The sequence below is a fragment of the Amborella trichopoda genome, chromosome 11, assembly GCF_054954075.1.
Source record: "Amborella trichopoda isolate Santa Cruz 75 chromosome 11, AtrichopodaSantaCruz75HAP2 v2.0, whole genome shotgun sequence".
Lineage (NCBI taxonomy): Eukaryota > Viridiplantae > Streptophyta > Magnoliopsida > Amborellales > Amborellaceae > Amborella > Amborella trichopoda.
The window spans coordinates 39,003,311-39,018,150 of NC_142346.1; the positions used below are offsets into that span (position 1 = coordinate 39,003,311).

At 35.0% G+C, this 14,840-nt stretch overlaps 1 protein-coding gene across 4 annotated transcripts; it reads left to right on the plus strand.

The window, feature by feature from the left end:
* The first annotated feature begins 5,148 nt into the window (after positions 1-5,148).
* LOC18436871 (protein STAY-GREEN, chloroplastic) lies at positions 5,149-14,826 on the plus strand. 4 transcript variants are annotated; one of them, XR_002281362.2, is made up of 6 exons: positions 5,314-5,628; positions 12,383-12,556; positions 12,949-13,116; positions 14,030-14,176; positions 14,259-14,481; positions 14,573-14,826. XR_002281362.2 is itself a non-coding variant. In XM_020668827.2 (5 exons), exons 1-5 carry the CDS (start codon positions 5,506-5,508, stop codon positions 14,427-14,429), a joined length of 783 nt encoding a protein of 260 aa, XP_020524486.1. In that variant the 5' UTR covers positions 5,149-5,505; the 3' UTR covers positions 14,430-14,826. The 4 variants fall into 4 exon arrangements, 3 of the variants coding, with proteins under 3 accessions (XP_020524486.1, XP_088707594.1, XP_088707595.1); XM_020668827.2 differs by having other exon boundaries at positions 5,149-5,628; positions 14,259-14,826; XM_088851469.1 differs by having other exon boundaries at positions 5,381-5,628; positions 12,383-12,788; positions 14,259-14,826.
* Positions 14,827-14,840: the final 14 nt, after the last annotated feature.

Genomic DNA, 14,840 nt, shown 5'->3' on the forward strand with positions numbered 1-14,840 from the left:
GGCCATGAAATGTGGTTTGAGGGCGGGGTCAGGATCACGGCCGAGAGTACGGCCGGGTTTGGGCCTCTTTTTCTGTGCTTGTTCTTTTTTTCCTCAATTCGGTCAAGGCCAAGCTAGGCTTTGGCGGCCCTATGGTGATTAGGGCCGGTCCAAGCCCGTTTAGTCAATTGTGTCAATTATCTCCTCCTTGATAGTAAAATCACCAAATTTACCTCGTCTACATTCATTGAATAAATTTATGAATTTCTTCTCACTTGCTACTATTATGAAATTTTTACAAACATTTTGCCTCTATATGTCTCCACCTCAAGCCATGCACCTATCTAACTTCACCATTCATATTTTCCTTCATATAACCTTAGTCTTATACATACCTTGTGTTCTGATCCCAATTGTAGGGTCCTCGGGAACTCCTCACTTACGTAATTGGGAATCCCAAATACCGGGATCCCACCCAAGATAATGTACACAATTGACTAAGCACGAAATAGATTAATATATTATAAATCCAGCGCAAGAAATAAAGTAAAAATTAAAATCACACAACGGTACACAATTTACGTGTTTACCTTATAAGACTATGTCCATGGCATCGGCACGTAGAAATTCACTATCACAATGAGTTTTACAATTTGTAAGGCTACGTCCACAGCCTCGGCAAGTAGAAATCCACTATCACAATGAGTATTACAATTTTGGGTTACAAGAGATACTATTATCTAAGAGTTGGTAAAAACCGTGCCTCATCTTCCCTTCTAAACTCGCTCTTTTGATTGAGCAAAACCGTTGATCAATGTCGTATTTCCCACCTTAATATCATTACCAAAATGATAACCTCGAGATAAACCAAAAAACTCTCTCTCTTGAAGTGAAAACTTTACCCACCTAAAACCCATGGAAATAACCTCTCTCTTGGAGGTCATGTCTCTCCTTTGGAGACCCATCTCCACCTTGGAGATCCCTTCCCCAAAGATGTAACCCTCAAAAGGATAAATATTACATTTTCTTTACCCCTTTTATAGAGAACATTATGTTTCTTTCTTACTCTCCAATAAAGCCCCTTTCGTTTCTACCATAATACTATCTATCTTTTGTAGAAAACATGGATGCGGTAATTTTAACTATCACTAATCCTAACATATACATTTGCGCAATAACTGGCTTGTCATATGTAATCTTAGAGTCAATGTAGTAGTTTACCAAGAACATTTTTCTATTGGCATCCTTTAACTTGTACTTATTATTTTACAATGCTTCCTAAAGGTCTTTAGTAAAGGAACTCATGCATACAAGTCAAAGATCGGGTCATTTGGCCACGCACATGTAAATACTGCTTCCTGAAGGTCTTTCTTTAGCAAAGCATTCCTGCATATAGTCATTTTCCTCCCATTGTTGTCAGTGCCATCCTCATCAGAGGAAGGTTTTGTTTGGGTCATCAAAGTGAATTTATCTCAGTAAATGCATACACATGTACACCTTTCACGTTTTATAAATGGTATGTGTAAATTTTGTTATTATAGGATGTTCCTTCAAGCTTGCACATCATATATAATGTTTTTTTTTTTTTTCCCTTTATGGGAACCACTTTAGAATTACCAGATGATTATTTTATTCAAAGATTGTATATAATGAGATCATTTACTTTTTGTACAAGGAGGTTACAATTATTTATGACCATTCAATGTGAAATCTGATAGTTTGGGTGGGTCACAAATTTTGAGAATTCTTTTTTTTAACTTTGGATCGTGGTCCATAGAATAAATGCAACTACCCAATTTTACATTCAATAATCAAGATTAATTGTGACCCATTATACTAAAGGTAAATAATCTCATTGCGTACTTTTTCTTTATTTAAGGGACAAAGTTTAAGTGTAAATAGTTTCATTGCGTACTTTTCCTTTATTCAATGGACAAAGTTCAAGTGTGGTCCTATAATCACTCTTTTGAAAAGTGAATAGAGAGTGAATGTCCGAACCCATTCTTTTCACTTTTTGCGTTCAAACCCCAATTCTCTGTTTTTTTTTTTTAATGGAAGCTTGACCCAGACTTTCCACTAACTTCTTTTCAATTTTTGTGTCCAAACCTCAACCTCTCTTTTTTTTAATGGAAACTTGAGCCTGGCTTTGGCTTTGGCTTTCCATTAAAAAAAATTGGGTTCGTACATCATATATTGACTCATCATTTTTTAAATTGAAAGGCTGGGTCCAGACATTAACCTATTTACCAAAAATGGATTTAGACATAGATATTGAATGTCTGGCATTTCACTAAAAACAGAAGCTACCAATTTGGAAATTGGATGTCCGAACCAATGGTCATTTTGAGCTAGAACAAAATATAGTAAGAGCTAAGCATAAAATAGAAAATACGTTGTTCCTTTCTTAATATCTACTTTATAGAGGTTTGATTTTTTCTTTTTGGATATAAATTTACCTCAGTTTTATGCTGAGGTTCTAATGGAAATTTCCTTGATTAAAACCAGTGTTGAAGATGTCGACACTGTTGAAGCACTTTGGGAATACCAGCTCCAAGTAACATTGATACTAGGAATCCATTAAATGAATCATAACCTGGTAATTGGAATGATGCTTTCGATCTTAAAAAGTATAATGCCCAAATGGTGGGATGCTTCAAGGATGCACAAGCCTCCCCATTAGTATAGATTAAAAGAATAGAAAATAGACGGCTACGATTTTATATAAGGAAAAAGTTTATATAAGGTTGGTTGCAACCTTAAAATTTAGAATTACATATGCACTTCAAAAATCTATAGAATGTTGTTATGATGTTGAAAAACCTTCTAATCGACATCGAGATGTGTGAATATGAAAAAAAAAATTGAGTCCCAAAAAGAGTGCATCTTACAACACAATATCTAGACCGTCCATTTTCAGGATTTTCATATGTTTATAAATCTACTTGATTTTATCATTTTTTGAGTTTAAAATTTTATAATTAGATATAAAAATAGATTTTTTAGATAATTTTAAGAAATTTACACCAAAATTACATGCTATGATAAAATTTGGAGGCACACCTTAATTGGATTGTTTTGGACATCCATGCTTCGCAATTAGCCCGACGTAAAAAATATAAAGAATTTTATAAAAAGCAAAATTGCAATCCAAAAATCTTGTGAAATAGATTTGAACCATTTGGACAACCCAATATTTTTAGATTGAAATAAAAAATCTTTCACTTTCAAGACAAAAGTTACAATAAAAAAAATTCAAATCAGAGTTGAATTTTTTCAAATGGGCCATCTCTCACCCGTTCATGAACAGCAAAGACGTCCAAAATCCCAAACCCCATCTCTTTACTTTCTCTCTCTAAACTTGAGTCACCAAAAACCAATCACCCCAAATCCCATCTCTATAAAAACCATCCATCTTTTGCTCGAAGCTTCAACACCGAAAGAGCCAAAAACCCCAAATCCCATCTCTGTAAAAAACATCCATCTTTTGCTCCAAGCTTCAACATTGAAAGAACGGAAAACCCCAAATCCCATCTCTGTAAAAAAAACCATCCATCTTGGTTGTAAAAAACCCTAAATCCCATCTTTGTAAAAAATCACAAAATCCCATCTCTGAACCGGCGTACCTTTTCTTTTGATTCTAATCCTGACCTCAATTGCAGAAATGGAAGAAAATGGATGAGGAAGAAGAGTTGCAGAAATGGAAGAAAATGGATGAGGAAGAAGAGTTGCAGAAATGGAAGAAAATGGATGAGGAAGAAGAGTTGCAAAAATGGAAGAAAATGGCTGAGAAAGAAGAGTTGTATGGTCCGAAATGGAAGAAAATAGATGAGGAAGAAGAGTTGCATAAACTAGGGCTTAGGCTTTGGCCACGGTGCCATTTTCTCTCTCTAGACGTCAGTTGCAACTCATTTCCACTTCACCACCATGCTTGTTGGCCTGCATAACTACAGCATCAGCTTCCAGTGGGGCAACTATTTTCTCTCTTTTGTAAATGGAGCTGGTAGGACTTGTATGAGGAGAGAGCGTATGTTATTGTGAGAGGAGTACAAATATGCCTCCCGCCACCCCTCCGCAAAACTCATTTTAACGTGTTCACACCATCCAAACAGTCCAACGAACTAATAAAAAAATATGATAATATTTCTTAATAAGGTTGAAAAAATTAAAATGTTTTTCAATGTAAAGGTTTTTTTTTTTGACATCCAAACTGACCTTAAATATGCTCCATCTGAAATTTCCAATAAATTAAAGATTTTAAAATTAAAATGCAAATAAGACCGTGGTTTCCATCCCTTGTATTTTAACCACTTCAATTTCCAAAGGCATGTGATTTAAGAGCGCATGAAACATGCTCCTGCAAGGCATAATGTAAAACAACTCCCTTGGGCAAACGAGTAACATGGGAAGATTTTTTATCTAAAATTATGTGGTCCATCTAAGTATCATCATATGATTGTTTTTCGGAAAAAAGATGGATAAACACCAAGCTCTTGAAGAGTTCTTCAATTTTGGGATGTTATTTTTTCAGGCACATGAAAAGTCCTATTTAATTTGTTTTTCTTTGGGGTTGCTCCTCATGTTCTTGTGGCCCTCATCCCCAAAATAGTTACTCCTATTATGGGTTTTGCCCATATGAATAAATGCAAAAAAATGCCTAGCAAATCTTTTCACTTGAAGGCCGGCCCGGCCCGGCCCCCCTTCAACTATCATTATTAGGAGACTGCGTAATAAGAAAGTATGGGTTGTATGAATCGGCTACACATGCCGCTCCCCTCTAAAATCCAATTTAGATATGGATTTTTAATCTATTTTATTTTATGGATTCATCATCTAACAAAGGTGATCATGAATATGAAAAATAAAATAAAATTATAAAATTAAAAATATGTTTTTTTGATATTTTTTGGTGCAGTGTCAATATGGAGGGTACGATGTATACAATGTCCATCTTTACGATGGATGTTTGTGATTTAGCGCTCTTGTGACCACCGACTCAGGCTTTGGTGAGTCAGCCGACTCACCTATTACCGTGCGGTATCCCTTGTCTATCTAACGTCCATATATAAGACGGATGTCAAAAAGTGTTACCACGACCGGTTAAAATGGACCGTGAAGAAAGGAATTCAAAAACTAACATTTATATCTTTTGACAAAGAAAGCTACATCGCTGTCATAGTTGGGGTCATTGAACTCTAGAATGGAAATGTTGGACTGAAAATAAAACTTTGAAATATATTTTGTTGGGAGACCGCACAAGAATAACGTGAGTCACCGAACACTTTTCGAAGGAGGAGAGCAACGTATGGTCTCTGTGGGGCACGCACGATTGTTCCTTATCCACAAAACTGCATCCACCACGAGTCCCATTCATCATTTTACTCTCCTACTCTATCTCTCTCTCACTACTCTTTCTCTCTGTAACAATGCCAGTCAGAAGCCATGGCTAGTTCTTGCACCACCCTATTGGCACCACCACATTTCCCTATTCCTCACATTTTTTGCTGCCATTTTGAGTTATAGAAAGACATGGATTGTTTTGTGCCCACACCAACCAGAATATCGGCAGCCATGCCCAAGAAGCGGCCATTTCTGCATTCTGCAAATAAATGCAACAGGGCCTTCTTCATTCGATCATCTTCACCAATTAGGGTACTCTCTCTCTCTCTCTCTCTCTTATCATCTTTCCGTCTTTTGCTCCATCAGTTTTAAAAAGTATAATTGCCAAAACATTTCATTCTCCTACTGGGAGTATATTGTCCATCTACTCCCTGGGGAAGAAATCATATTGGGAAAATTTTTAGATCCTAAATTTTGGGTTGTGATCTCCAGAACTGAGGAATCAAACCTCAAAGGGAAAGAAAACTAACCACCCACATTCTCTATGTGCCTCAAAAAATGACATCCTAAGAATGCACAAGAGCTATCCAATTTTTTGAGGGAAATATCTAGATGTTTAAGAATTCATAATCCAACTTTTTTCTTTGAAAATAATCATATAGTGATGCTTGGTTATCAAGATTTTGGAATAAAAAACAAATCCTTCCAAGTAGCTTTTTTGCTCAAGGGAGTTGTTGTATTTTATGATCCCCCTGGAGTATGCTATATGGCTCCTAATTTAGCAAAGTTAATGAAAACAACTTAAAAGAGATCAACTACTTAACACCTCATTCTTTTCTTGTTGTTTAATTTTAAAATGCCCATCATGATGGGGCCACTAATAGGCTGGTCAGCCCGACCCTAACTAGGTCCTGGTACACAAAATGTGGATTGAGGGATCAGGTTAGGGCAGGGCCGCAATGGCTTGAAGATAAGGCTTGGCTAGGCCTAGGCTATGTTAGCAAGAAAGTAGGCTAGGGCAGGGCTGGCCCTATAGAGACCAGGGCAAGGATCGGCCGAACCTGGTGCAGGCCACCTGTGGCCTCCCCTACATCTGGAGTCAGACACGTTATCGAGTATCATAAATCGTGGGAGGGGCACTTTCCAATCTTGCCCCTCTATCAAAATCAAAGAAGCTGTACTTATTGGGTGCGATCTGTATTGAGTCGAGGCTCTAAACAATCGAAGTAAATTGTACCTTCAAATAGTGTCGAAAAATGTGGTTTCAATACTAAAAATTTTTGTGGTAGCCTTAAAATATATTTTTATTTTTAATTATAAAATTTAAAATTTGTATAAATCCAACATATCTATAAAATCTTGAAAATTGACAATCCAAAATGCATTACAAGATGTAATATTTCCAAAAACTTGAAATATTTTTTTTTTTGTATATTCATGCATCTTGATATCAAGATGATCAATTTGAAGATATTTAGGCATCACAACAGCCTCTTCTAGTAATATTTTTGAGGTGAATTCGTAGCATCCCCTTTGTATAAACTTTTGTCCGTACTTATAAAGAAGACGGTTTTGGTGCATCCCCTCGTAGACCTGTTGAAGTGCAATTTCCTTAAAAAACCATGTCAGAGAATGGATTTTGGACCTAAAATTTGGTCGTCTCAACCACAACTATAAGGAATATTTAAAGTTAAATTTACAACTTCTAAATTTAAATTATTTTTAAACTTTGTTTTTGAATTGTTTATCGCCTCTCATTTCAATTGTTGGCGCATCATCCACTTATACAGTGGGTATCATCCTGGTTTGGATGCAATTTGATGAGATATTAAAAAACGAGCCACAGGTTGAATAAATCCCCCAATTTAAACAAAACTCCCAACCAAAATCTTCGACTCCTCATCCTTATAAGAACTACAATATTTTTGTAATATAGCTTCAATAATACTCAACATTTAAAACAAAAAAAAGAAAAAGATAATCTTAATATTCTCTCTCTCAACTGACCTAAAATATTTTTCAAATTTCATGGCTTGGGATGTGTTATAAAATTCGAGTTGACACATTCGTAACTGCTTGAAATATGACGGACAAGAGTGATGGTGACTTTAATAAACTGTATCTCTATATACTTTCACGTATAAAATAGTCGATAAACAAAAGACAAAAAAGTTACAAAAATATAAAAAAAAAAGTGAACTTCGAATTTCAGACCTCAAAATCCACAAGATTTCGTGTGAGAAGGAATAAGTGTGCAACACTCCGAGCCGAGAGGAGAGAGAGAGAAGTGCTTGGAAAGAGGAAGGGAACAGAGCTACTGAGGAGGTGACTGGCCCCTGTCTTGGACAAGGACAAATAGAGTCCGCACAAATTTTGAAGGGCAAGATGAATACAGACCGTTCAATTTTTTAAGATGAAGATTTGTACGTTGAAGAACCTAAAATTTAACCTTTTTTTTTTTTTTCTCTAAAATGATCCTATGATAATTGTTGGGCGCATACCAAAATTTCAAATTAGTTTTTAAAAGCCAAGGGACTAAATCCGGCTACTTTTTAAGTTTACACAATTTCATTGACTTTGACGCCCAAAACAGGGGATGGTGAATGACATGGTGATGTGCCTGTTGAAATTGGTCTGAATTGATAATTTATTTTTTTAAAAAAAATATCAAAAATAAATAAAATAAAATAATAATTAAAACAAGAGTTTATGAAGTGAAAGTTAAATGAGATTTAAAAAGACATTAGATAAATTCAAAAAAATAAAAAAAATATAAAACATGGGATTTTAGGGAGAAACCGTGCCGGGACCCATACTGCCTTAGAACTAGTTTAGCCCTAGCTAATTCTCCATCTAAATCAACAATCCAGATCGTGAATCACAAGGTTTAACACCGGTCTATAGCAGTTTTACTATAGCGCTCATCAAAGCTCTATTGTTAAAAAGTGTAGAACTGTGCTTTCTTCACTTGATGACCAGAGAGCAAGGGATGTAGATAAGTCTGTTAAAAAATAACTTACGCTTATTGACACAAGACGGAACCATACTTGTTGAATTCAGGCTTGGGACATGGCTCCAATGGTTCATATGGTGCCAAATTAGTGACCACTGAGATTTTTTTGGATTTGTAGGATAAAAAAATCAAAATCTCAATGTGGTTAGTCATTGTTTGGTAACTTTATTTAGTTTAATAAAGTGATCATCAACTTTGAGATTGAATACCATGAGACCATTTATTTTTTATGTTGAAAGCTTTGCGGTTAGATTAAAATGTATTTTTTACGTTAAAAGCTTTGCGGTTAGATTAAAATTAAAGGCTAAGCACAAATCATAAAGTTCGAGAAGTTTTGTCTTGAATATTGTGCACAACCAATAACACATTCCTAGCCACCGAATTTCAAGTCCAACAACTTTAAAAGGTTGTGACTTCTCTATTAAAAAATAAATGGTCTCATTCTATGAATAAGAAGACATGGCTCTTCAAAGAAAAGTGATAATAAGCATCCACATCTGTTTGTTTTTGGACAGGGCACCTATGCACTCGACACATCTGTTTGTTTTTGGACAGGGCACCAATGCACTCGATGTAAAAGTAAAACACTTGTCAATAGAATAACTATTCCAACAAAACAATAGGGAAAACTTACTTACTTTTCTACCATATATATATATATATATATATTTTCTGCATCCCTCATCTTCCATTTATTTGATTTGAATGGATGGTTGAGATAGCCCCAATCACAATGTCATATCCATACATTTTTTATTTTTATTTTTAAAAAATAGTTTGATACCAAATCGGGACATCCACTCCTCTCTTAAAACCGCACATATGAAAATATAAAAAATATTTTTGATAAATAAAATGATCAAAATACTTTTGAAAGTTTTGAGATATTTTGATTATTTTATTTTTTAAAATAAATTTGTTTTATTGTTTAGGTGATCTCTATTGAGATGATGATACATACCAAAATTCTTATTCATATGATTTGTCAAAAAAATTAAAAATAAAATACTTTGAGACTACATATCTAAATCAAAGTAGCTCCCTTATGACCTTATGGCTGAAGCCATCCCAACTATCCATTCAAATCGTACTGTGATATGGGAATGTAAGAAAAATATATATATTGATAAACAAGTATAGTAAGTTTTCCCCTAATCTCTCATCTCACATAGAAGTGGCAAATATTTATCTTGAAAAAGTACCAACAAATGTGCCTTAAAATAAAATTCCAGTAACTTTTTATGCATTATTACATCATCTTGTCCATTGATAGTTGAACACTGATGGTTTGTCTTGCGCTATGATTCTTGAGCATGTCTTCTTGCACACTAATTCTCATGTATATATTCTTGATCATTTCATCTAGTGCTCCTATTTCACTTATCCCAAATCCAACAACAATCCTATGAGAACAGTATTGTATACAGAAATCTACCAAAGTTGGACAAAAGAAGGAAAAAATTTATATAAAGGTGAGGCCCTAAACAATCAAATTAAAATGCACCTCAAAAATCCACTAAAGTAGGTTGTTTTGACACCCAAAAAATCTTCATATCAATCATCTCGACCTTGTAATCTATGAACATGAAAAAAATGGATTTTAAATCTTTTTTTAGACTGTCAACTTCTAAAATTTCCAAGTGCTCATAGATCTATTCAATCTACACTATTTTTTAAGCTTTAAATTTTTATAATTAGAGATGAATATGAATTTTCACACTATCAGTGTTTTAGTATGGAAACTTCTTTCAGTACTATTTAAAAGAGCACCTTACTTTGATTGTTTGGGACCCCAGCCTTATAGAAACCACACCCTAAAAAAAATGTAGCTGAGGTTATCGATTTATCCGGTCCCACAATAGCCTCTATCCATTGACCAATAATCTGCGTGGAGAGCTCGCGTTGCATGTTCTCGCAGAGGCATACAATGCAACAACTCCCTCAGGCAAAAGAGTAATTTGGGAGAAATTTTTTTTTTTAATCTGAAATTTTGCAATCCATTTATCATTAAATGTTTTTTTTCAAGAAAAAAAAGAAAAAGATTTTAAGTTCATGAACACCTGGATCTTAACCTCCAAAATTGGAGCGTTCATATTCAATCTTAGGACATTAATTTCTTTGAGACACATAAAGGGTCCTATTTAATATTTTTTTTCTTTTGAGTTAGTTATTAGGTTCTAGAGGCTACATCAACAAAATTTGGAGTCCAATAAATATCCTGAGTTTTACCCGTGTGAGCAAATGCACAGTATGCTCGCATAAGATTCGTAAATCCTTTTACAAACTTTGAAACGAGGAACATCAACTCCTCCTGGTGCACGCTTGTTATTACTTGTCCAAAAAAGAAGCTTCTTTGGGTAAACCAGGTTCATCTAATATAATTACATGCTTCACAAGGAAAGGATGCCTACCACTTTAACATTGGAGATTACAGTACTGATCTTCTCATCACCTACTAAAATCCATGCCTGCCATTGCCCCAATTCAAGTTCCAATTGGGTAGGACTCATGCCTAGGCCAACATATTTAACAAATTTGTTCAAAGGGAAAGAGATTTTTTCTTAAATGTAAAGTTGTCCATGAGCTAGTCATAGTCCCACATAAAAAACAAGCCATATTTTTTTCAGAATAGCAGTAGGGCACCATAGAGCCACTTGAATGGCTAAATAATGATAGATCATGCGATCCACCACACTACAGATATCACCCAGCTCATAAGGCCCATAAGCGAAAGGGCATTGGCTCGAGGTTTTTGGAACAAATTCAACTTGAGATGCATCAGAGTTACAAAGGGCATTGGCTCGAGGTTTCTGGAACAAATTCCACTTGAAATGCATCAGAGTTACACATTCAATTCTTGCTTCCATTGTATACAAAATCAAGGCTTTAAGACACTGCCTTACCAATGCCGCAAAGTGCTGGGAATGTAGGAATGACCTCTAGGTCTAGGTGGTCAGTGTAGCAGGGTGTTACAAAATGACGTTTGAAGTTCTATTATTCTCGTGGTCTTCAATTGACCTTCTAAAGAAAAAAAAGAAAAAGAAAAAAAGAACACAAAAAAAGAAAATGAAGAACAAGAAGAAGAAACTGCAAGGTAGTTAATTTCCAAAAATCAACTTTTTTAATTAATCCTTAACACAGTTCACTATCTTTTTTTGAGTGGATCAACCAAAAAAATTAACTTTTGAAACCTGATCGCTCTTCAACAACTTGCCCTAACATCTTCACACCTGATCCCTCTTCAACAACTTGCCTTGCATTCAAGGAACATTGTTGCAGTCAGTTCTCAGCATATTGACACAACCCTCCATAGCCTCTTCTAGGATTGCTCAAGGAAGAGTTTACTTTAGGCATAATGACTTTATTGATATTTTCACCCGCCGTGTCAGGTGTTAAGAGGGTTACATTTTGTGACATAATTTTGCAGTAATTATTTCATGTATTTTTTTACAATTCTCTAGAAATTAGTTTGTCTATATTTTGACATGATGGACTTTTTTATTTTTTATTTATTTTAATCTTCATAATGTAAACTTTTTTTTTCGAGTTCCATCACCTTTTGCACATTGAATTATCATGCTTCCCTGCTAATATCTTTTTAGATATGAAGATTTTTTAAGAGTCAACTCTTGTTGGGCAATACTTTCATTATTCATTGGAATCATATTCTCTTCCGTCTTTTGTATTGGCCATTTTGAACTTTGATATTATGCTCCATCCCTTGCTCTCTAGTAATCAAGTGAAGAGAGTAAAACCCTAGGTTTTTGTACTGTAATGCATCCACATACATCACTCAATCCATCCCCCATCCATGAAGGAGCATCATTAAACAACACAGACATTTCACAATGATTTCTTGGAAATTGTTATTTATCACCCTTCTTGAAATTGTACTCAACACAACAGACACTTGAGCCTTCAATGTTAGTGCGAAACAACGTATGCATGTTATGGTTTACTGCGTTAGCAAATGGTGATTACAAAGGTGAACTAGGCTTCACAAGCTTTTCTAAATGATTTGATGCTTATTATGATTTCTTAATTCGCATGCAGGCTGTGAGGTTCTCGGGACCTCCTAAGTTTGAAGCATCAAAGTTGAAGGTGGTGTTCTTAGGTGTAGATCAAGAGAAACATCCAGGAACCATCCCCAGAACATATACCCTTACCCACTCTGACATAACTGCAGACCTAAACCTAGCTATTTCTCATTCCATAAATAGGAATCAGGTAGAAATTGCAGAGCTTATATCATTCAAGAACTTGTACTATTCATTGTATCATTTTATTAGAAAAAAGTGTCACTTGAATTTGTAAAGAAAATCATCGAGCGTCTACAAAGATTTCTTATCGCCTGCACTTTCATCTTCATGGAATGGATTATATTATATTCTGCAGTATGCCATGAAGTGTTCCTATGACCTTTAGAGGGAACATCAATGCGATACAAACTCTACAATAGGTGTGACAAATGACATTCTCTTCTCTGGCTGAGCATACAAAGCATGTAAATTTATGAGTTTTCCAAGAGTTTTTGATGGATCATATTTGTCAAAGGATTATTCACTGCATGTTGATCACTGTTCTTAGAAGTTAATGTAATTGTGATTCATATTATGTAGCTGCAAGGGTGGTATAATAAGCTACAAAGGGACTATGTAATAGCTGAGTGGAAGAAAGTCCAAGGAAAGATGTCTTTGCATGTACACTGCCACATAAGTGGGGGACATCTCTTACTGAATCTCGTGGCTGGATTGCGTTTCCATATCTTCCAAAAGGAGCTTCCATTGGTAAATTATTAATTTCACCAAATTATGTCCTTAATCCTTTATAAATATTTCCTAGCTAGATGAGTGACTTTTAATCCACAGAATAGAGAACAGAATGAAATATATGACTTCATACTTATTTAAATTTCTTTATATATCATAATTTGTTGGGTTCATTACAGACATAATGACATTTAATTATATGTAATGACTGCTGTTCTTTTTTAACCTTTGTTTATTTCCTTCTGCATGTCTTATTTTTCTATCTCTAGCATTATTTTTTTAGTTTCATATCACTGGAATTACGTCGGCTTCAATTGACCCTAATGTTTTCAAAACCTTTCCCATTAAGCGATTTTCTTTCATGCCGAAGTACATTTAAAGTGGAAGGCAACCCTTAACCATCTCGAATTTCCATGGTGGTTACTGGCTTGTGTGAGATGGATAGATCTCATAGATGGATAGATCATTGCATGTGTCCCACACCACTAGGTCAGGTGGGGATTGGATAAGTAGATATATGGCTGAGGGTCTATGTAGGCATGTATGCATTTAGAAGTTCATATAGACTAATAGTTTTCATGCTCTTAATTACGTTGAATTCAACAAATTTCTACTGTAACTAATTAAATTTCAATTTACCCCAAAAATTCGATCAAATGTGAAATGTCTCTCACAGCAAGGACCTCCTCGAGTGTTACAACTGACAACTCACTATAAGCACTACTTTGTAGTGTTTTAATTACATCCATGTGACCAGGGGTCACCAAAATACTGGATGTTTCTTGGGAATTCCCTATACTTCATCCTTCAAACAGTTTTGATCGAATAACACATTTCACCTGTCACCTTATGTTGGTTTGGCTTTGATTATTTGAAAAAAAAAAAACAAAAAACCTCTAAGACCCTTGTTCTGATTGTGATCCTTTGGTAGGTTTTAAAAGCATTGATTTATGGGGATGGTGTACTTTTCAAGAAGCATCCAGAGTTAAAGAGGTCTCTGGTTTGGGTCTACTTCCACTCCAATTTGAAGGAGTACAACCGTGTAGAGTGTTGGGGTCCTCTACAGGATGCTGCACAGGTTGTTTGAGTATAATTTAGCTAATTGTTGGTTTTTATGAATGAGTTAACTTTTTCTTAGTAATCTCTTCGTTCTCATGTAGGGTCAGTCATATGAATCATTAAATTTTGAAGAGTGGAAGGAGCTCAGTCAGAATATGCAGCCAAAATCATGTGGAAGTCCTTGTAATTGTTGCTTTCCTCCACTGGGTATGGTCCCTTTCCATCATGACTTGGAAGAAGATCAGCAACATTTCTTATCCCACCAAACATAGATGAGAGAATCTTGCAGTGACGAATCCACTAACAAGAATGAAAAAGGGACTGGTGCACTCCTATTCTTGCTATATGCATTCACATTCAATTCATGAATCTCATGTACAAAATCATCACATTTATCATACTCAATTTTTTGCAGTGACAAATACACTAACAAGAATGCAAAAGGGACTGGTGCACTCCTATTCTGGGTATATGCATTCACATTCAATTCATGAATCTCATGTACAAAATCATCACATTTATCATACTCGCAATTTTCTTTCTTACATTTTGATGAACTAACAATTTTCATTTTACCTATTGCTTTCTTTATTTTTCACATTTTGTATAAGTAGTTGTTCATGCAAATTTTACAAGTAAATAAAGTGCTGTCTGAAAGTTCATTCACAATACTAGATTATCAT